Raw genomic sequence first — 23,326 nt, forward strand, 5'->3', positions numbered from 1 at the left:
AACAAGAGGCAGATATCGACTCGTGCCAAAAAGGACACAAAAGTCCCCTCATTGACACGAGTCGATAAATGCATCATACCACAAAAGGTATTACATAAATTTTTCATTATACATGGTATAGAGTTTAGTTTTATAAAATTTGTACATTGTTCATTTAGTTAAATAAAGCAAATAATTTAGAATTTTCATAAAGTTTAAAATTTGTACATTATTTCAAAAAATTTTTGAGATCTGGAATTGTTCAAGTGTGTTAACATTTTAATTTGAAAATAAAAGCCACAAAAAGTGTTTGAATGAGTTGAGTTCCATCTATTAGCCTCTATATACATTTGGATTGCCCCTCCCATAGAAGTCAGAGAGGAATTCGTTGTCATGAAGTTGAAATAATTGGGAAGACGAGGGGTTCGCCAAGCTAATTGGAGATGCATAATACCTATCTTCAATGGCAAATTCAATATTAGCTGTATATACATTTCTAATCAGGGGGTTGTCATGATAACTAAAAGAACGAATTCTTTTCGTAACCAGGTCGAAAAGGTATGAGAGTAAAGGTATCGTATTTGACTCGCCATATATGATAGCATTTTTATACCATTTTCCACCTGGTCGTCTATGTTTGTTTATACAGAATCTTAAGACATATCTTTCGAATATTTGAAGTTCTTTAGCTACAGTTGGAGAAATTTTAAACCATGAAATGAAGCCGTATGAGAGGATAGGTCTGATAAGTGTTTTATATAGGAGGAGTTTGGTGCTTTTGTCCACAAAGGAAGATCTGAAGAGAAATTTAAGCTGAGCTGCTGCAGCTTTACTTTTATTAAGAGCGATACGAGCGTGGGGGTTCATTCTTAGTCTCTCATGGAAGTTAATTCCAAGATATTTTATCTGTTTTTTAAGTGGGATCAGATTTCCATTAATAAAAAGTTTGAGTTGCTTGCTTTCTCTCACTGCTAAGTGATGACCACGAGGGGAAGCGTTTCTAAAACAAATCAACTCGCTTTTTTGATAATTGATGGATATGCCCCAGTAGTTAAAGTAGTCGACAAGTCTTTCGACATGACTTTTAATAAAATTTAAGGCATCGTGAGGTCTTTCAGAAGAGGCAAAAATAACCGTATCGTCTGCGTATTGTATGCTTTGTGAATGTCCGAGTGAAGAGGGTAAATCATGAATGAAGATATTGTATAAAAAGGGGCCCAAGAAGGAACCTTGAGGGATCCCGGCGAAAATTTGAATAGCTTCTGAAAAGGTCGAACCAATTTTGACTTTAAAAGATCTGTTTGACAGGAAATTAGAAATGATTTTTATCGAGTTAGTTGGAAAATTCAGGGAAATCATTTTGGAAATGAGGCCATCATGCCACACTGAGTCGAATGCTTTTTTTAAGTCCAATGAGCAAGTGACAGTGCACTCTCTTTTTCGAAGGTTTTCAAGTATTATATTTTCGAGGTACATGATGGCGTGTTCCGTAGAGTGGAATTTCTTAAACCCAAATTGGGTGTTTGGAATAATGTTATTATCTTGGCAAAAGGTTTCGATTTGTCTGTATATAGCTCTCTCAAGAATTTTCCCTAAGTTGGAAAGAAGTGAAATTGGTCTAAAGTTTTCAATATCATTGGAAGAACCTTTTTTCTTGATTGGCAGAAGGATAGCCTCTTTCCACATATTTGGGAAGTAGAATTGCCGAATTTATTTCCCATAACAAATTTTGACAGCTCATTTCAACCGATAGAAAATTCCAAGTTTTCTACTGTTTCTATGGGTTTTCCCCGTTTACGTGAATGCCTCTAATGTTTTGCTTTTCCCGGCCTAAACCGCTATCATTTTCGTTCGTAAAAAATATAATTTCTTAAGTAAAAAGTAAATAAATTAATTAGTTATCATTTAAAGGTTTAAAGACAAAATAAATCAATTTAATTTCAGAGAGATAGAATGACATCCTCAAATCCACCACAAGACAAAATGATCTTCAAATGTGACACACAACCTGCAATTGTTTCTGAAAAACTCTTGAGTTTCTATAAAGAAAATGAATTATTCGACACGGTTCTGATTGTTGGAAGTGATTGCATAAATATCCAAGCTCATAGAGTAGTCTTGTGTGCATTTAGTGAGTATTTCTTGGAAAAGTTTCGAGGCGGTCAAAATGCTTTGCAGACAAGTACATTGCAACTCAAAGAGATCGGAGCATCTTCTTTGAAATTGATATTAGATTTTATGTACACGGGTTCCATTGAATTGAGTCTCGAAAATATTGATGGACTCTTGAAAACTGCATTGTTTTTAAAAATTAAAATATTGGTTGAAGGTTGTTACGAGTTAATTGGACAAAATATCAATTCCACCAACTCGTTGACCTTCCTTCGATTGGCAAATGAATTGAGCTTATCCTCACTGAAAGCTAAATCGCTGGAATGTATTTACACTCATTTCGAGGAAATTTCAAAGAAAAACGAATTCCTGTTACTGAATAAAGATGAATTGCAGAATTTACTATTTAATGACAATCCTCATAACGATTTTGAAGAAGTTGTCTTTTTGTCCATGGTGGAATGGATAAATTATGACAAACTAAATCGAGCTCACTTTGCCTTTGAGCTCCTTTCAATGATTCGTTTTCGAGCTCTTTCACCCAAGTTTATCGTGGAAAATAGAAAATCAGTTTGTAAAACTGTGGAAGACTACGAACTGATTTGCAGTTGGCTCCAATGGCATTTGTCCCCTGCAACACGTTCAAATGACCAAACGAATTCCACTTTGATTCCAAGAAAAAAGACTGAAATACTTTCAGTAATAGGAAACAACAATGACCTCGAAATTTGTATTCAAACTTTTAACTCCAAAGAAAATACATGGTCAATCGAAATTGAAAAACCTTTACCGTCGATACGACCAGGATCTTCAACGATTGTGATTGATAATAAACTGCTTGCAGTTGGAGGATACGTCAATCGTAATATGACTCATAGAGTACAATGTTTAGACATACACACAATGGATTGGGTTGATTTTCCGCCAATGAATAAACCTCGATTGGAATGTCAGTTAGCAGATTTAAATGGATATTTAGGTGTTTTTGGTCTGAATGAGAAATGTGTGCCATCTATGGAAATATATAATTTTTCCACACGTAAATGGAATTATATACTACTGCCTGATAAAGTAAGTGAATTAAGCAAAATAACCGCCCACAATGGGATATTATACATTCTCAACTTTGGCGAAGGATTTTTGAAATCTTATAATGTCTCTTTAAATAAATGGACTTCCAAAGATATTACGAAATCTTCACTCTGGGGTTTTGGATTTGTTGCAATTGAAAGGTTTTTGTTTGTTATTGGTGGGTGTGACAACGGAGAATGGTTGAAAACTGTTAAACGATACGATTTGTCTAATGATTCTTGGTGTGAAATGACATCTTTATCGAAAGTTCTTAAGTGCCCAAAAACAAAAGTTCTTGGAAATAAAATAATAATTTGCGATGGATATAATGTTGAAGAGTATAATATTGATATCGACAAATGGAATAATTTGGATTGTTTACAAGAAACAGTTAATTTAAATTGCATATTCAACTCTGCTTTCAAATAAGGAGCTGCATGTAATTGATTCCTTATTTTATGTAGGTATAGTATATTATAAAAAAAAAAACAAAAATTTTGTTACACCAGAAAAATGAAAGTTAATTATTAAAAAAAAACGGAACTGTGGAACTGGATTGGAAAAAATCTGAAAAAGTTGTGAGGTCAGCTAAGCATTGTATATATATTACTATAGTACTCTCATGAAGTAGAATTTTCTGTTTTGCGTCGCCACGGCTGGGATCGGTAGTTTATTTTATATTTGAACTTTATGCAGAAAATTGAAATGCATATCTATCAAAAGATGTCGCTAAAGTATTTTCTTCGATTGATAGTACTATAGAAATATATATATACAATGAGCTAAGTTTGAATGTAGTATTGAAGAGGGGTTTAACCTGAGTACGTATTGTTTGGTCAGTCTCAATATCTCGAGAACGACTGATCGTACAGAAAATTTGCAAGAACTTTTTAGATTGGAAATACAATTATCTTTCTTTCTCTAGTACATCTTTTTTCTCTAGGAGTTATACTTTCAGAGTAAAAGTACCGCAAATAGTGCATTTTTTTTATGTTTTAAGTATTTTAGAGAACAATTAGAGTTAAGTGAGAAATAACGCCCCACAAGACCAAACAATACGCAAACTGAGATTTGTAATCAGGATAAACCCCTCTTCAATACTGCATTCAAACTTAGCTGACGTCACAACTTTTTTCGGGTCCCCTGCATTTGACTCCCAATTGACTGAACTAAACCAAAAATGATCGTCTTTTGAAAGGGAACGGGAAGATATGCAAGAAATGAGAATTGGACCTAACACAACGGAGAAATAGGGAAAGTTATGTCGAATTCCTTTCAATTTTTTGAATCGCCTCAAAAAATTCGAATTTTTGGTGTTAAAAAGGAAGACGAAAACAAGAAGACCGAATTCTTTTTGCGATTGTATGTGTGTCATTTGACAACAATTTTTACACCAACGTCAAGCTGAAACCAAAACAATTTCTGCAAAAAAAACCAGAGATTCCTTTGATCACTAATTTTGTTTATTTGCTTCGGTAATATAAATTTAATTTAATCCAAATCAATAGGAAATAGATATAATTAAGATCTGAGTGAAGATGAAGTAAAAGGTTAATTATTTGGCCGTATGCTGTGGTTTTACAGAGAAAAAAATTTTCTGAAGACAATCACGAGAAGAAAAGTCACAGTAATTTCACTTTTTCACAAGAACTATGCCAAGAAAAATTATATTTTGATCGCACATTGTTTTTTTTTATGAATTTCATATTTTTCCGCAATAAAAACACGATATTCCATTATAATTTACTCGATATTTGAAGTTGGTATTCTCAAATAAACAAACAACACGAAGGAGTCTTTCAGCTTGACGTTTGAGAAATGTCAAATGTTCCAAGTGTGTGTGCAAATCCGTGTCAATCTCTCAAAAAAGAAGGATTAAAAAAATTCGAATTCTGCTTCGTTTGAGGCGAATTTTTTCTCTATGGAACATGATTTAAAGAAAAAATTCGCTTCGAGATCGCCGAAAATTCGATTTTTACATTGAAAGGAATTCGACATTAAAGTGTATCGATACATGGGCCATCTCATTAACCCTCAATTTTCTTTTAAGAAAAAACTGCAAAAAGGATTAAAGAAACAAAAGGAATAATAAACTGCAGCTGGATTGGAATCCGTCACAAAAAAGAAGTTGAGCTGAGCGCCAAGTATAGAGTTACGAAACAGTGATGTAAGTAATCATGTGCTTTGCCGCGCAAAGAATGTTCTTACTACGGTATAGGATATAGCACACCAAATAATTCACATTGAAACGGGCATATCTCCACTGACACGCTAAAGTTACACTTCGGCTACATCCGGAAGGTGATGATTCATCCGAAGCCAAACACCTTCAAAAATATAACATGCAGTTTTTAGCGAGTGGTCGACAATATACAGAGAACACAATGTCAATTTAATGGATTTTAGTGATGCAGAGTAAGGAAGAAATCGAAAGCGCCTAATTAACAATCTTTCGAAGGTAATTCGAAGAAAGCCTTACAAAATATACCTACAAGTTACTCCAGCATGACCTCGGGTTTAAAAAATATTTCAATGATGGATATAATCTGTGTATGATATCCACCATCTACAAGGCGAGAAGTTAACTCCTACCATTAAATTATTAGCCATATAAAACAGACATAGATTCTACATGTCCTTTATAAAATCTTAGAGAGAGGACATTATATTCAATATTTCATAAGAACAATATTAGGTTCAACAATATTATTTTCTCCAAAACGATGAGAAATACCACCCAGATTACCTCTGGACCTATTGCTACAAGATTCGAAATGTCGGTCATTAAGAACTTTTTGTTTCTCGAGATTTTTAGAGTCCTCGAAACTACAAACTATTCCTACTTTTTTTTTTGAGATTTGTATCATATTTATTAAAAAAAAAAGAAGAAAATATGTGCATGTGTGGTATATTTTTAAAATAATTTTATTTACTTTAATTTACAGGATAATTAATTAAATTTTATATTTTACATAAAATGCATTTTTTACGTTTAGTATTTATTATACATTAAAAAACACATTTTAAAACGTGTTCTATTATAAAATCTATTTATAATTATGAGAGAATTCAATAAAGTTATATACCTTTGAATTGTTTCATTATTTTAATGATTTTTTTTTTTTTTTAATTTTTATTTTTAATGTTTAACACTTAAAACAAGAATTAATAATTATAAAAGTAGACACTACAAAACAAGTTTTTTTTTTTGTTTGTTTAATTAATGCATTCATTTTTTTTTTGTTTATTTTTTAATTCTTGGTTTTGATGATAATTTTTTTTTTTTTAATTATTATTAATTATTAATTAAGACTAAGCCTAGTTTGAAAAAAAAGGAATAATTATATTGGAAAAAGGGTGAAGATGATGAATAATCAGAAGGAATAACGAGGACAACATAAATCAATTTCAAATAAAATTTAATAAGCAAGGAGGAGAAAAAAACAAAACAAAAACAATTGAACTTACCACGGAAATGTAATTCCGACTTGATTGGATAAACTTTTACAGATGATTTACAATATTATGTTGTATTTAAAACTAGAATATTATTTGAAATGTTTGAATGGAAAGTTGTTTTAATGACATTAACAACAATCTACACCGAACAAAGACCGTCTTTGTCAGTTTGTGTTTTGTTTCGCATTTAGCTTAGGAATTTGGACACAAAGCAAATAAAAACACGAAAATATATATTTTTTTTTTCAAAAATTATAAGCGCGTCCAAAAAAAAAATTAGTTTTAATCACAGAAATATATAAGCGCTCCTTGTGGGCGCTGTAAAGGAGAAACAAAGTCTTGCATGGGATTGAGCAAAAAAAGCATAAGTGGTGGGGTGCCTAAGCTGAAACTGTTTGGACTGTTGGGGGATTTGTTGTGTTGTTAATACCATTATCCTCGGGTTTAGTTGGAGGTTCGATCTGAAGTTCATTAGAGCCATTTACAGGTAAATCGCTATCGGACTTATCAATGTTGCAAGTGGGCACATCTTCTTGCAATACTTTCTTTGGGGGTGGCTCACTCTCTTTTAGATCAACTACAAGATCTTCTGTTTGTTTTTCATTCTCAACAATTTCAGAGAGACTTTCTGTCATTACTGCCTGATTTTCTTGAGTTTTAGGCAGCTGCAGTTCTGGGATGATTTCAATGTTTGTTTCATTAATTTCCGGTGGAAGTTCTTCATCTGGAGGTGTCTCTGGTCTTCTACTCAATTCCGAATGCTCAAGACTCTGCACACATTCTTCAATTAATTTCTCCTTCGAAACTGGTATGTTTGACAATTGATCATCCTCACATGGGTTCAAATTAGTTTCGAGAGGCGAAACAGCAACCAATGCAGCTGTGGTGTTTCGAGTGTTGTGCAACAAATCATTTATTGCAGACAATCGGGCCGAACTAGCATCGGGCGTATTCAGGCTTATGAAACTGTTATGAGCTTCGCTAAAATCAGGCATTTCTCCATTACAAGCAGTGGCATATCCCAAGAACGGTTGTTGTGGCTGAACATGATTGTTGTGGTGGTGAGGATTGTGATAGCTATTGTAAACATTTGATGTTGAATAATTGCTACTCGTATTCTCATATGGCGCTGTATTAGCATAGGGCGTTAAAATATCGCCATAAGTTACAACAGGTGGTATAACTGGTGGATATATTGGTCCATCCTGATAGTGCAGGTTTGCACCGTTCAAAGCTATGCTATCCGTTTCTGTAGTGCTGTTGGTCGAATTGGCATAGGGATTGTGCGTTGGAGGCAATGCGGCTGTTGTTTGTCCAATTACCACCATCGATGGGGACAATTGGACACATAGACCATTGGCAGGATGTGTTTGTGGCATATGGTTGTTATACACATTGTACTGCTGATGCATGTGATGATGATAGGCTGCTTCATTGGAACTTTGGTCCAGACTATTATAACTGGGCATTGGGTTGTAGGTGCTTATAGCTGTTGTGCTGCTGCTCGCCAAGGCAGAGACATTATTGTAAACTAAATGTGATGATGGGGCTGCAAGTTGAGAGGTTAGTTCGTCAGTGCGTTTTTGTTGTCGATTTTCCATGTCTAAACGCATAATTGTATGTATGAAATGTGTCCGAACTCGAGCTGGATTGAATTCAATACGACCAATGACATTGCCACAAGCATCACGCGAACAGCCGCATGGAAACATTGCGCGGTCAACCTGAAAGTGAAAAATCAATACATTATTATTTTGTTTTAATAGGTGAAGCAAATGAGTGTGCGAAATGTGTTTATCATAGAACTGGTCAGTAGGTTAAATTATACGGGTTGATAATTCGACAAGCTGAATTATGTCACTCAGATCTTTTTGGATTTTGGAAGGATTTGGGTCAATAGGAAAGTGTTTAGTGGAATTTAAGGTATGGTTTTGGGGTGCATCGCTGAACCATCTTGTAAGGATTCCAAACAAAAGGGACAGTTGGGGTATAGTCCGACTCAAGACAGCACGATTTAAGTCGTCCCGATTCAGGCAGCCCGACTCAAGGTAGCCCCGGCTTATCGCAACTTGACTCAGATAGGGTATTTTTTTGGGTTTAATTTGTTCAAGAATGACGGATTTTGTTATTGGTTGGTGTTGGTAGTGTGAAGAGTAGGAAAAATAATGTGAGAGGACCATTTGATTAGCTTTATTGATTGGTGTCTATTGGGAAAACGAAAGTGATCTTTGGTATTGTTTTTGCATTATTTTATAATTTTTCAGTTAAGTTTACGATCAATTACACTGGCCAACAAGGTTTTTGTTACAGAAGCCAGGGTATACTTTTCTATAGGTTTTTTTGTGTGCTGAGCTCGAATCCGAGGTCAGAAAAGTTCTATCACATTACGTTTTTGAGATATTACCGTTAGAAAATCGAAAATGCCGATTTTTACCAGTTTTCGAGGTTATTTCTTAGCCTTTGGTTATTTTTTTTAAAGTAAATTTGTTACAATTTTTAAAAGATCCTCTCTAAATCCGTTTAATTCTTTTTAATATCTGTTTTCTTCTTCGAGAAATCTTAAGTTGAAATCAACGTGTTTGTGATATCTCATATTTATTTGCTTTTAATAGCAAGACTTTTGACTTGGTTTGGCTAGGATATGATGAACGACTAAACGCAAAAGTAAGGGTGACAAGGCCCCAAAAAGAAGGACTTGCTGAATGGCTGAATTTTCAACATATTTAAAGGAATGCTCCCATAAATAGTAAACGACTATCAAACACAATCGCGAAGAAGTGGCAGGTTTACAATTTCATGGAGAAAACAAATGCAATAACAATTGAATTCAGTTGGCCTTAGACATATAACATTTTAAAATTGGAAGGCTAGCTGTCTTTTCCTGAAAAAAAAACCCGGTGAACCCAACATGTGGATTCATAATGTAAAATTAAGCTGTTAAGTAAAAGAGTTGTTGTCCTATCCTAGATCATGATTTTCATTGATAAAACCCAACGGTTGGAAACCTAAAACTCCAAAGACATAACTAATAATAATATCAGGACTTGGTCTTAGCGACTGGATGTACCAAGCTAGAAATCAGGAACGATGGAAGGCTTCATAAAAAATGTCGAAAACGTACAAAAACAATCTTCTTACTTTAAATTAACTACAATAATCCAATTTAAGTGGGTTTCAAGCTGGATTCAGATCAGGTTACTGTACCATAGATCACATATTTGTGCTCCGTAGTATAGCTGACTCGTCTATTTCAAAAAATAAGAAATTGTTTGCTTTTTATGTAGATTTCGACACAGTAAACAGAAATTCATTGATGATCAAATTATTTTGAATGGGAATTTCATTGATATTTGGCAGAGTACTGCAGAATCTGTATTTGGACACCAAAGCAGAAGTGTGGAACGGCACAAAGATATCGGACTGGTTTTCGACAAATTCAGGAGTTAGACAAGGTTGTGCGCTTAGCCCAAGCTTGTTCGCCTCTTGGCTTACAATCTTGAACTACTGCAACTCATGATCAATAGGCTGTCCGATTATTGTTTACGGTGGAATCTGGTAATAAACCAAATTCAAAGTGATGGTGTTCAAAAAAAGGCAGAGGCAGGTCTAGTTCAAACGTGCGGTGGAAATGAATTCTCACAAAACATGTGAAAGCTAAAACCGCTATTAACGTTGCTTGTAAGGTATGTATGTTTCAACAACAAAGATATTTCCCATAGCAGTAAATATAAAGTTTTTGAGGCAGTTTCACAATCAGTTCTTTTTTATGCCGCTCAAGTGTGGGGAGGAAGGATGTATAAACCGGTTGAAAAACTTTTCAGGTTTTATATAAAACGTATTTTTCGCCTGCCACCAAGCTCTGCAAATTACATACATGATAATGCTGGCCTATCACCATTATTCACAAAAACTTTCAAGTTAGAAGTCGTGCTCAACATGTCTAAGTATCGTATTCCGAAGAAAGCAGCTATTCAGAGCAAGACAGGGTGATTTAAAGATTGGATTGAACAAGGTCAACTAATGGGTGTTGATTTAAACATCAACGATTCGTCCTAGTAGACGTTTTCATTAAACAGTAGAGAGAGGATCAAAGAAGAAGCTTCAGGGATGATTGCACGATCGAACAAATATCTTGTATGTTCCGGCTCTGTGGTGAACTCCTCAACTTTATACCTCATCGAGAAGACTTGCCGATTTTGTGCAACCTATGTAATAAGGCAAAAAGAGAAGATAATTTTCACTTTGTTGGAAGATGTGCGGTATTAATCCTCTGTCGGGGCGAATTTGGCAGCACAAAAATCAAAAGTGGTCACAAAAAAGTGTCTTTATAGGGGTGAAAATATTTTTTTTTGGAATTGTGAATACAATATTCGAATTCCTCGCAAAATTCTACATCAGACCGAAAAGTAAGACAAAAAAGAGGTGTGCCTACAGAAGGTTAAGATAAACTAGGAGATACGTATTGAGTTGTGACTATCTTACGGATGAAGAAATTGTAAAGATGTTTAATGAAATGGATGTTTCTAAGTTATTCAAATTTTGCAAAACTGCTCTTAATTATCGAAGTAAATTAGTAAACGAATGTATATCTTAGTTATTTTAAGGACTGAAACTTAAAAAATTTACATGAATAAATCAAATTATCAGTATTTCAAATCAGTGTTAATCAGGCAGAGGGCAATATCTGAACTATTGTAACGAAAATAAAAAATCAAAATCTAATCTAATCCAATTTGAAATAATTCTTACCTGACATTTGATTCCCGCTTGACTGCATGCACAAGTATCTGGATCACAAAAGTCCCGACAAACACAACCGCAAACTTCTCTCGAATTCCTAATGTCTCGACATTCGATTTTTTCATTTGCATCAATTTTTCTTATCCCAGCTGCTTTCAATAATGCCCTTCGTTGTTTTGGAGAAACCGGTTGCAAGAAACCATTTGTCTCGGCATCTAAATCTGATCCACTTCCTTCGCTGAGCTCTTCATCGCTGTCCGATTCTTCACTCGACGAACCGCGCGGATTGATCTCTTGCAATTGCAATTTATGAGCACGTCTTAGCTCTGCTGCATGCTCGGCCAAACTAAATGTTTTAAAACTAATGTGATGCGCACCCATACCAAGGGTACATCCACCCTGCGACGGAACACACCCATGACCCTGGATGCGGGGGAAATAGAAGACTTTGACTCCATCAAAGTTAATTGATCTTCTTGGTTTCTTTTGCAATTGTTGGCCGCCGCCATCGACGACATCTTGAATGTGTCTTTTTAAATTTGATCTGAGAGGAATTTTCTCTGCAGCTGGTGATGCACACATTATTGAGCCAACACTGGTATCAGTCACAGTAGTTTGCAAAGTTGACGTCTCCGAACCCAGTCCAGAATCGGAACCGTCACTACGCAACTCTTGTTCATCTGTGGCTTTGACTCCTGTCAATTGCCTAGAATCTTCGGCTTCATCTATTAGTCGTGGTGCCTGGCCAACAACTTCTTCAATATCAACAACAAAAAGGACATCACCCTCAGTTGATGAGTCCAACGGATTCGGCGAATTAATACCCAAATGAACATTATAATCATCCAACGCTAGAGGATCAGCTGTAGGTTCTGAATTCATTGAGACATTTAAATCTGGATCGTTCAGAACTATTACCTCACTAACAGGAAAATCAATATCATTTTCTGTTTCAGGTGGAAAATCTAGAAATATATCTTTTTCCTCTTCCTCAGCATCACCTTCTTCCAAATAATCCTCTTCATTAAAATCATTTTTTTCTTTCAGAGGATCTGTAGGATTAGGATCTGTACTCAAAAATGTTTTACTTTCTTTTAAAAGTTTATCCTCATTTGTATCGTTATTATTTTCATTGATATTTTGGTCATTCAATGAAGTTGTTGGTTCTAATTCTGTTATCATTGTTGGTACTAGGTTGACATTTGTTTCAATTATTTCACTGTCCATAGTGGTGCTGGTTGCGGTGGTTTCACTCAGTTCTGTGTTCGATGAAGTTCCTCCAAAAAATGTTGAGCCGCTGGCATTTTTTTGTATGTATGTGAGGAGATTTCTAATGGGCGTGAACATTATTTAAGCTGTAAATTGTGTGCCTAGGGCAATTTAACAAAACTCGGTGGCCGAGTTTGGTTATGCATCTGAAATAAAAATATAAAGAGATTTTGTAAAATATTTGATTAGAAAAGTAATCACAAAGTAAAACACGTAAAAATAAAATTATAATAGAAGTCGTACAAAAAAAAAAAACAAAACAAAATACAAACAAACAAGAAGGAAGAAGAAGGTTCTCAATAAAAACTTCCCAGAAATTCAGTGGTTTTTTTTTATATTTTGCATATACACTCTTTTTCAGCAGAAAAGGTACACAAGTTCATCAGTCGTTTGTCTCGTTTGTGTCTTGTGCGTGACCTAATAAGGTCAACCATACGAAATCTGTGTAATCTATCACAATGACGCTTTTTCTACGTACGCTTTTTTTGACAATCGTAAGAAAACGTAAGAAAGCCACAATCTTTCAAACAAAAGTGAATAAAAAAAAAATTATTACAATACTATGGCAGATTGACGAAGTTATGAATACCAGAGTTATGCGCGACAAAGTCATGTGCGTCAAAGTTATGAAAAACCGAAGTTATGGAAAACCAGAGCTATGAACGCCAAAGCTATGAAATATGTTTTTTGGGTTGGCAACCATTGAGAGGAACGAAGCTAGAGCGTATAAATTGAGTCAAGACAAAAAAAATGTGTGGGTCGGGGATGTCTATTACCTTCTTCCCCCTGTTTAACTGCGAGGGGCAATTTTCTAAAAATTTGACTTAAATTGGAAAAAAAAAATAATAAAAATCAACGGTTGCACCAACAATAACCTGCTGTGTCTTTTTGTAAAGCCAAAAACTATGTCCTTTTATATGTTTTTAAATGAAGTGTTCAATACACTAGTTTTTGAAAAATAAATTTTAAAAATAAAAATTTTGAAAAAAAAGTGAAAAAAAAAATTTCGAACTAATTTTTTCAAAATTTTATTTCATAAGTACCTACTAATTTAGTTTTCAAAATTCAATGCTCTTATTTGTTTTTAAATAAAAACAAAAAACTGGATCCAAAAATGTCTTATCGTTTTCGATTAATTAAAAAAAAAAACAAAACTACTTTTTAAAAAAAGCCACATATTTATTTTGAAAATTAATTTTTCAAAAATTGGGGTCGAACTACGGCTTATGTTCGTTAACGTATGGTCGCTATGTGTCCCTATTTTTTTCTACTAATTAAATAGTGACAGAAATAGTAAAAACGTTAACGTATCATCGTTATCGTGTTCCGTGATTCGACCCCTGTTCTATTATTTAAAAATAAAAACATGATACAAGAAGAAGACTTTGGCTTTACAACAAAGTACAGTACATTATCGTTGGATGCAATCGTTGATTTTAAACAATTTTTTTTTTTTCAATTTATGACAATTTTTTAGATAATCATTTTTTATCAAAAAAAAAAAAAAACAAAACCGACTTCCATGGATCAAAACTGAGTTTTATGGTTTTTTTCATAGTTTTTATAGGCAGAACTGAACGAAATTGAAATGGGAAACACTGCAGCCACCAGCTTTACAATACAAAAAAAAAATATCAAAATTGGTTCATTCAGTACAAAGCTATGAGGTAACAAACATACAAAAAAAAACCCGTCCTTTACAATTTTTTGTCTTGACTCAACCTTTACGCTATAGCTTTCTGATAATTACCTCCGGTATATCGTTCCTCTCAATGGTTGCCAACCCAAAAACCACGTTTCATAACATTGGTTTTCATAGCTCTGGTTTTTCATAACTTCAGTTTTTCATAACTTTGTTCTTTCATAACTTAGATTTTTCATAACTTCGGTTTTTTCATAACTTTGTCACGTATAATTCTGGTATTCATAACTCCTTTCCTATTTCCAATACTATACTTCTAGCTAATAGATGTAAGCGACATAGCTGTTTCTTTGAATTTTGTTTTGTAATTGTGATTACGGTGCTAAAATCACAAAGTTATAGTTTTTCTACAAATATACTTTGTATTGCACTATACATAAGGAACATAGGGTAAAATAATTACATACTTTAGCACGCAAAATTTAATTGAATCAAAAGAAATAAGACTAAAGCGGAAATTATAAATACTGAAATAAAAGTTTTATTGAAAGTGCAGTGCTCAAGCTCGATTTTTGAGTTTTGACGGAATAATTTAATGATGTGGTTGACTGTATTTTATTATTAGTTCTCTTTAAAAAAGATTATATTTTTATTGGTTTTGCTTTTATAATTATAGGATTAAAGAATAAACAAATATATATATGTATTTTTCAACACATTAATATCCTTCTTCATTTTTAAACATTTAAATCAAGATAAATCCTTGGCGCAATGTAATTATGTGCGTGACTGTTTGACAGCAGATTCATGTTTCAATCAGCTGTTCAAAGTCAAAGTGACAGAAGCGCGCTTTGAACATTTCTCAACGTAACTCGACGAAGCGCTTTGGTAAAGCTTGATTGTGTTTCTGCTTTATATTTCCAATTGGTTTCTTTATAAAGTATTTTTTAGGGAAAAATTAATTTATGTTTGTTTCATCAGAAAAGGTACATTCTTGTTATCTTTAATGATTTTGTGGATTTTAAATTTATTAAAAATGTATCATTAAAACTATTAACTAGACACTAGAGTTTCCTAAGAGTAAATTAAAAATGAGATTAAAAATTTGAAAACCATTAGTGGATTAAAATCTCTTAATTTGGACAAAAACACCTTAATAATAAAATAAGGAATAAAGGATTCACCAGAATTGGTATGGTTAAAAAAATTAACGAGGTGTGACTATGATCTATTCTCATTTCAGATACAAATATTCCGGGGGTAAAAAAACATGTATGGTGGTAAAAAAAAACACTCATAAACGAGTAAATGTTTACGTTTCCCACCATTTTCGGTGGATAAATGACAAGATAAAGAGCGAAAACAGTTATTATTTCTAAGGTTAGGACAGTAAATATATTGGCCAACAGTTCCATTCCCTAAAATGACCGAATTTTGAAAAGATACGACCACTAAACCAAGAACAGAATTTTATGCGACTCAAGTTTTTGAAATCCTTTACCACATGGAAAATTGAAGTGTATTTCTTGGTATTTTTGAATCACAGAACATTTTATTTTGATGTCCCTGATGTGGGAAACTATCACTTCAACGTTCTGAATGAGGACGAACTATTTTGAGCCCTACTTTATAGCTAGTTAAAAAAGAAGTGTCAAGACAAGGAAGAAAGTAAAGTAAGGTGATGCTATCGAATTTGAATTTCAAATGTGAAGAATGGTTACCTTCATTTGTAAAACATTAGGATGAAGTGCAAAATTAAGAAGCACCTCAATATCTGCAGTAGTAAAAGGACCTGAAGCGTGTTTAAAATGTTTAGAAATGGCAAGCTCGTACCGATAAAATTTGTGATTATCAATTTTAAGGCAAAAATATTCCTAACTCACCATTTAACACTTATTTCAGGAACGCTTGTTTGGGGGTATATTTAGATTAAAATTTTATTTTGCTGGTGATGGAGGTTTTTGTTTTGTTATTGTTTCGCAAAAAAATTAATGATCTGATCTAGATCACTAGGAAAATAAAACAAAGCTATTATGATTAAAAATCGATGCCACTATACAATATAATATCAAAAATATTTTGTTTTATTTTTCGACCATACAAAATTAAAATAAATTAAGGTCAAAACGTCGGTCGTTTCCGGGAACGCTCTTAAAATCTTAATAAATAATGTGGTTTTACACACATAATTCTGGCTTTTTTAGGATATTTTTTATGAGTATCCTATCTAGGTAGATGTAGCTGTAATATACACTTTTATCAAAAAAGTTACAAAAAAAGAAGAAAAAATTACTTATGTCCTAAGGTCCAGTTGTACAAATATTTAATCCGAGGTTCAGCAACTTTTATCTTCTGAATTCGGTGCTAAAATTGAGTTTTAGTATTGGTTCTAGGTTCATATAGGTTGAAATAGCTAAATCCATGCTTGAACCAAAATTGATCCGGTGCTAATCCGCCGAAATCGGCAAGTTAAATTCCTGATCCGAGGCTGAACCACGTTTGTACAACTGGCCCTAAGTTTTTCGGAAATGCTTAAAAAATACTTTTTTGTAGAAATTAGTTGGAAGTTATATTTCATTTATTTAAGGCCTACTATCTTAAAAGCCATTTATTAAATAAAAAGAAAAAAAAAAGCTTAATATTAAAAGCCAAGTACATACTTGGCTTGCAAGTCGTGAAGTGAATCCATACATTTTTTTGGGCACTCATGAACGTTCCTGTGAACCTTCGTCGTGTAAAAAAAAATGGAGAGTTTTGCTTCAAGACGTGAAGTAGTTCACGTTGAAAATATACAGGAATTTCTTTCACTTTTACATCTACTCCCCCTATTTATTTTTTAATTCACTTGCTTCACAAGTATGTACTATGCTTAATTATGAAAGCATTGAACTACCAAAAGCTTTTTAAAGTTTTCAGGAAACAGACTCCTGCGATTGTATCTAAGAAGCGTCTTAAATGAGCTGAAAGACCTCTCTACTTGGATAGAAACAAGTAAACCCGATTTAAAATAGTCGAAGTTTTCGAAAAGTATGCAGTTGATGTCGCCATTAATTGCAGAATTTATTTGTTCAACTATTTTAAGTCCCTGATTGAAATTGAAAAAAAAAAAAAAAGATTTCAAAATAAAAGTAAATAATGTACATTTTCAGACTCTTAAAACCACAGTACTGTGTCTCAAAACTATCTGACTTTCGCGAGCTTTGGAAAATGTATGTTTTAACGTCAACCAAAATTCAAAAATATATTTTAATGGTTGCGAAAAAAATAATGTCGTTTTCGATTGGCTCTCCGGAAGCGTCCGGAATCATTCAGAAGCCTGAAAGCGTTTTATTCGCACGAATATGACAGGAAGAACGCTTCTCAGAAGAGAAAATCTCTTCTCGATTTAAAATCGGAATTCACTCGAGAAGCACTAATACACGAATATTTAAAAGTCAAATTAGAGCGGTTTTCTTCACTATTGCTCAACTTGAAGCAAACTCGAGAGTTGGCGAACTTAAGAGTTGACATCAACTCGAAGGTTGAAACAAAAGTTGAACATTTGTTTTCTTCACTTTTTTTTCTCAACTTCCAGTTTGAAAAATATCCCTGGGATATTTGTGACAGTTTATACGGATACTGTCAGTTTAAAATTTAAAAAACAATCAAGTATGTCATTTTAAATTGAAGTTCTGTATTTCTGGTGCAATTTTTTTTTTGTCAAAATGTCAAATTCATTTTAGTAATAAATTTAAATGCATTTTACTTTGCTTTTTTTCTGCAAAAATAAATTTCAAAGGAATAATTTTTTTTGTGTAAAAGTGTGTGTGTGTTTGTGTGTGCGCTCAAGAGCGATGTTGTCGGGATGTAAAAAAAAAAATCAGTGCAAAATGTGTATGAAAATTCTTAAATGAATAATAATATTCAATTTTTCTATGAAAACAGAAATAAAAAAGTTTTTTCCACGATTTAGCATCAAAAAAATATGACATTTCACGGAAAACTCTCAGGTTTGCTCCCTCAACTTCTACTATTTTCGGAAGTTGAGCAAACCAGAAGTTGACCAACTCGAGAGTTGAGAATCTAAAGTTGAAACTGTCAACTTTGAGTGAAGAAAAACAAAATCACAAGTTGAGAATAAAAATCCTCAAGTTGACTTCAACTTTTAGTGAAGAAAACGGCTCTTAATCACTCAATCAATATTTTTATTATTTTTTGAAATAAATTCATTTTTTTCCGAAATAAATTTTTTAATTCATTTTTAAACTTACTTAAATTATTTTGGAAACCAACTTCCGTATTAATTTCTTGAACATTACCAATTTTTATAAAAATTGAAACATTTCATTTGAAAGAAAAATAAATTAATATAAATATTTGACATTTGAAATTTAAAAGAAAAACACACAAACACAAAAAAAAACAGAATTGAGTGGAAGCGATTTGACCTGTTCCATTCGATTTTAGATTGAGTGAATCCTTGAGTGAAACCAATCGAAAACGACATAAGATTTGGAAAATAAAAGTACCTATTCAATCTTTCTATATGTACTTTTTTTCTATTGTGTTCAGTTAAGCTAATTTGTTTTCTTAAGAGAAATTTAGATTTTTTCGATTTAAAAAAAGCAATATACTTAAAAAAGGCATACAAAAACAAACAAAATTGCCAAAATAGACAAAAAAAAAAACACTGATGGGTAAAATAGCCAAAACAAAAAACATATCAGGGGGACATGAATCGCTTTGTAAAAAGTCTATACTCTCCGATAACGCAGAAAAAATAGGCAAAATTATGTAAATCAGTTCCCTAAAAATGATACATTATTACATTGATACTATTTCTAGACCCCTAAAGTCGTTTTGAAGAGCTCACCACCATTTCGAGGAACGTTTTTCAAGTATACTAATTTTGGGGTTTTGTGGTAAATTGAAAAATTTACAAATCTTATATATAAAAATGAGTTCCTTTAGTGTGTGTGGCCGATAAACTCGCGTTTGGCAGGTCCGATTTTGGTAATTTTTTTTTTTGTTTGAAAGGTATTAATATGTAGATGGTTTGTATCAAAAAAAATAATACCTTTTCTCGCATCTTTACATAGCTGTCAACTTATACGAGTAAAAAAACACTCGCTTTATAAAAAATTTAACTATGTAAGCTTAATTTGTAAAGCTTTCAAAATAATTAAAAAAGCCTGATTTTTATGTCGTTTTCGATTGGTTTCACTCAAGGATTAACTCATTCTGAAATCGAATGGAACAGGTCAAATTGCTTCTACTCAATTCTGTTTTTTTGTGATTGTGTTAGTTTTTCTGTAAAATTTCAAATGTCAAATATAAATTAATTTTTTTTCTTTCAAACGAAATATTATAAAATAATTTTCAACAATTAATGGGATAGTTGGTCTGCAAAATATCTTAAATAATAATAAAATGCGTTTATTTGTTTGAAAATAAATTAAAAAACTAACTTCAGAAAACAATTTTTAAAATTTTGAATTAAAAAAAAAAAAAAACTGATTGAGTGATTGTTTTGACTTTTAAATATCCCTGTATTAGTGCTTCTTGAGTGGATTCTGAATTCAAATCGAGAAGAGAAATTCTCTTCTGAGAAGCGTTCTAGCTGTCATTTTCGTGCGAATAAAACACTTTCAGAAGACTTCTGAACGCTTCCGGACGATTCCGGACGGCCAATCGAAAACGCCATTAGTGAAACAAATAATTATTCGTCTTGTGACATTAAATCCACATATGGACTGCACAAATAAAATGTATATTCAATCTCTGATCTTCATTGAGGACCCGTGTTTGATTATTGCGAGTAAAGCATTGGCGCAATTAGGATTGGTTGTTTCAAATCGTGCAGACCAAGATGTTCTTGATCAGAAATACTACGCGAAAGGCAATAAAATTACGTTGAATAAATTAAAAATTTTTGTGCAAACCAATGTGCCGAAGTTAAACGATCAACAAAACTATGTGTGTGACACCATTATGCAAGGTGCCATAAATCAGAGTTATGGTTTGTATCTATTATATATATATATTTCCCATGTTCGTTTGTTTGTGACCCTACTCCTTCTATGTGAAATGTATGTGACAAGGTCCATCCGAAACAGGTTTTGTTTTATAATTGGACCCGGTAGGTGACGCTGCTGTCAAGTTATAGGCAAATTCCATGTTTGGGGTCAAATGACTAGACAGATTTTTGTGAAATTTTGTGTTATGACAAGGTTCATTCGAGACAAGTTTTGTTTCATGATTGGACCCAGTAGTTGGCACTGTTGTCAAGTTCTAGGAAAATTGCATATTTTGAGCGAACGACTGGACAGATTTTTGTGAAATTTTTTGTTTCTGATAAAATTTATTCGAAACATGTTTTGTTTCATAAATTGGACCCGGTAAGTGGCGCTGTTGCCGAGTATGTATAGACAAATTTCATATTTGAAGTCCGAAAGACTTGACAGATTTTTGTGAAAGTTCGTTTTTGTGATAAAGTCCATCCATGTTTTGTAAATTATAATTGTATGGGGTAGGTGGCGCTGTTGTCAAATTATAGGCAAATATTCCATATTTGGAGTTCGAAAGACTTGATGCTGTTGTCAAGAGCTGCGTTCCTTTGAGAATATTTATCTACTGCTTAGTACATAAAGCAGCTTTGAACTACTTTTTCAATATAGCAAAAGTAGCTCAAAGTAGTTTTAAGAACTAAGCAGTAGAAAAATATTCCCAAAGGAACGCAGCTAAGTTATAGTTAAATTCCATATTTGGAGTCCGAACGGCTGTATAGACCTTTATGAATTTTTTTGCGTTTAATAAGGTACATTCGAGACAGGTTTTGTTTTATAGTTGGACCTGGTACGTGGCGTTGCTGTCAAGTTATGAGCAAATTCAATATTTGGGGTTCAAAGAGCTCATATTCAAGGCTAATAAAAACAAACATGATTTAACTCTTTGAAATGTTAATTCCTCAATTAAATCTATCTCACAGTTGAAAATTGGTATGATAAACTGAAACTTAAAATTTGTTTAAGTTGTTTCAACTACCAATTTATTAATACAATTTCCGCATTAATTTAAAATGATTTAATCTTTTTAAGAAAGTATTTTAATATTTAGACGTAGCTATGCATAGAATTTTTTCATTTTAAGTCGTTTTTTTTACAATTTACAAAAAAAAAAAATCGCTACTTTTTTAGTTTCCTAAATAGCCAAAAAATATCTAATTTTAGTAGCAATTGCAAGTGATTGAAAAGTGTTCGAGACACATAAGATTTTGTTTTTAAAAACATTTTTTTTTTATTTGACGCAAAAAAATCGTGCCAATACCAGAGGCATGCATACAACATACATATCGCCTGGAAAGCAAAATCATTATAACTCCATAAGATCTGTTAAGGACATAGCACCAATTTGCTTTCCGCTGGATATTTATGTTGTTATACCTTAATAATAATATTAATGAAACTTAGTACACATTCCACAAATGGTTTGCTTTTTTTAATACTTTATACAATTGTACATATGTTTGTGCTCCATATATCAAGTTGTCGCCCGATTTTTTTGTATTGAAAAAGGTTAACACATTACAAAGCCAAAAATTGGAAATAAATACTAGAAAAATGCGGAACGAAGTCCGCCGGGTCAGCTAGTTTTTTATTATAAAACAAAGTTGAATTTTTAAGAATTCGGTCTTCAAAATTTCAAAAATAACAAAATACAAATTGAGGTCAAAAACAAAATTTAAAATTATTATTTTGTTAATAAAAAAAAAAAAAGAAAAAACTTTTTCTTACCTTAAGACGAAAATCGATTATTTTTTGTTAGTAGAGTAGTTAGGTATTTAAGACAATTTCAATTTCACATGCAGCTCAAACTATTCCAAAAGGTTTTTCATTTAAGTAAAAAACAAAAAGAAGCTAAACCAATAAGGTCCTTACGCAAGTAGTTTTATCAATTTACAATATTCCTTTATCAATTTTTTTTTTTGTGCTGAAAGTAGTTAAAAAATAGATCATAAAGGAAAAGGTTTAATCTATAATTTCTACCCATATGTTAAAGAAAAAATGAAAGTTTTAAGTTTAACAATCTGATAAAAAAGACTTACATCCGATGGAATTTTTTTATCAAAATCAATTTGGTTTTTCTTGATCTAAATTCTTCAATTGTACTAGCAACTAGTGCAACCAGCAGCGGCCTCCTTTTTTCCTTTTCCTTTTTTTTATTATACTTTTGTATGTTTTTCTTGATAAAAATTTATCCTCATTGGCTAAGGATACTTTTTGAGCGTTTAATCTATGATAGAAGTTAGATAATGCAAGAATTTGATATGAAGTTTACAATTTAAAAAAAAATATAGTTTATAGGTATTATACCAGTGGATTTCGCAAATGAAGAAAAAAAAGTTCAGCTCACCGATTTTTTTTTTGTTTATACAGAACTTTTCATAGTTTTTCAATGATGGTATATTTTGTATGACAAATCAAATGTTTTTAATCAATATTTGTTCATATTTATGCATTTTTATGTTCACATTTATTTTATAGATTTTATTTTATTTTTTAAAAATTGGTAGAAAATCTTTTGAAGTAGAAATTTTTTTACTCGCAATGCAAGAAGCAAGAGTGTTTAAATAAGAAAGAAGAAGAATATAATTATGAATTCATTTAATAAATTAGAAAAGGAAAGATGTTTTCTCTTTTGAATGTGAAAGGAAAAAGGTTAAACAAGAAAAGAATACACTTTGAGTGCCACAAAACATCAGACTGTCTTTATTTATCGCAGTGCAAATGTGCCGTTTTAAGAAATTTGCTCAAAATCAATTTTTGAGAATATAATTCAAAGAATTAATCGCTGATTGGTTGGTGTGGCGAGTATGAATGTATCTGTCTCTTTTTGGACAAGAATGTATAAAGTAAGAATAAATGAGATGGAGTTTGAATGGACAAAAAAAAATGGAAAAATTTTTGGTAGGTAGTGTCAGCGATGTGCGATTTGATGTGGATTTTGCATGTAGGGTTAGATGGGTTTTTTTTTTTAATTTTTTGTATAATACCTCATTTACATGAGCGACAACTT

The 23,326-nt window shown here is 32.5% G+C and overlaps 2 protein-coding genes across 4 annotated transcripts; one reads left to right on the forward strand and one right to left on the reverse strand.

Moving 5' to 3' along the window:
- The first annotated feature begins 1,707 nt into the window (after positions 1–1,707).
- LOC129915569 (kelch-like protein 12) lies at positions 1,708–3,606 on the forward strand. Its single transcript, XM_055995177.1, has 2 exons — positions 1,708–1,860; positions 1,924–3,606. Exon 2 carries the CDS (start codon positions 1,933–1,935, stop codon positions 3,589–3,591), a length of 1,659 nt encoding a protein of 552 aa, XP_055851152.1. The 5' UTR covers positions 1,708–1,860; positions 1,924–1,932; the 3' UTR covers positions 3,592–3,606.
- A 2,984-nt stretch (positions 3,607–6,590) lies between these two features.
- Positions 6,591–22,867, reverse strand: LOC129915496 (uncharacterized). 3 transcript variants are annotated; one of them, XM_055995063.1, is made up of 5 exons: positions 22,624–22,867; positions 22,356–22,543; positions 22,189–22,240; positions 11,371–12,776; positions 6,591–8,345 (listed from the first exon to the last, which is right to left on the reverse strand). In XM_055995063.1, the coding sequence occupies exons 4-5, from the start codon at positions 12,706–12,708 to the stop codon at positions 7,002–7,004; spliced, it is 2,682 nt and encodes an 893-aa protein (XP_055851038.1). In that variant the 5' UTR covers positions 12,709–12,776; positions 22,189–22,240; positions 22,356–22,543; positions 22,624–22,867; the 3' UTR covers positions 6,591–7,001. The 3 variants fall into 3 exon arrangements, with proteins under 3 accessions (XP_055851038.1, XP_055851031.1, XP_055851044.1); XM_055995056.1 differs by having other exon boundaries at positions 22,045–22,240; XM_055995069.1 differs by lacking the exon at positions 22,189–22,240.
- Between the last annotated feature and the right edge of the window lie 459 nt (positions 22,868–23,326).

Source organism: Episyrphus balteatus, chromosome 1 (assembly GCF_945859705.1).
Source record: "Episyrphus balteatus chromosome 1, idEpiBalt1.1, whole genome shotgun sequence".
Lineage (NCBI taxonomy): Eukaryota > Metazoa > Arthropoda > Insecta > Diptera > Syrphidae > Episyrphus > Episyrphus balteatus.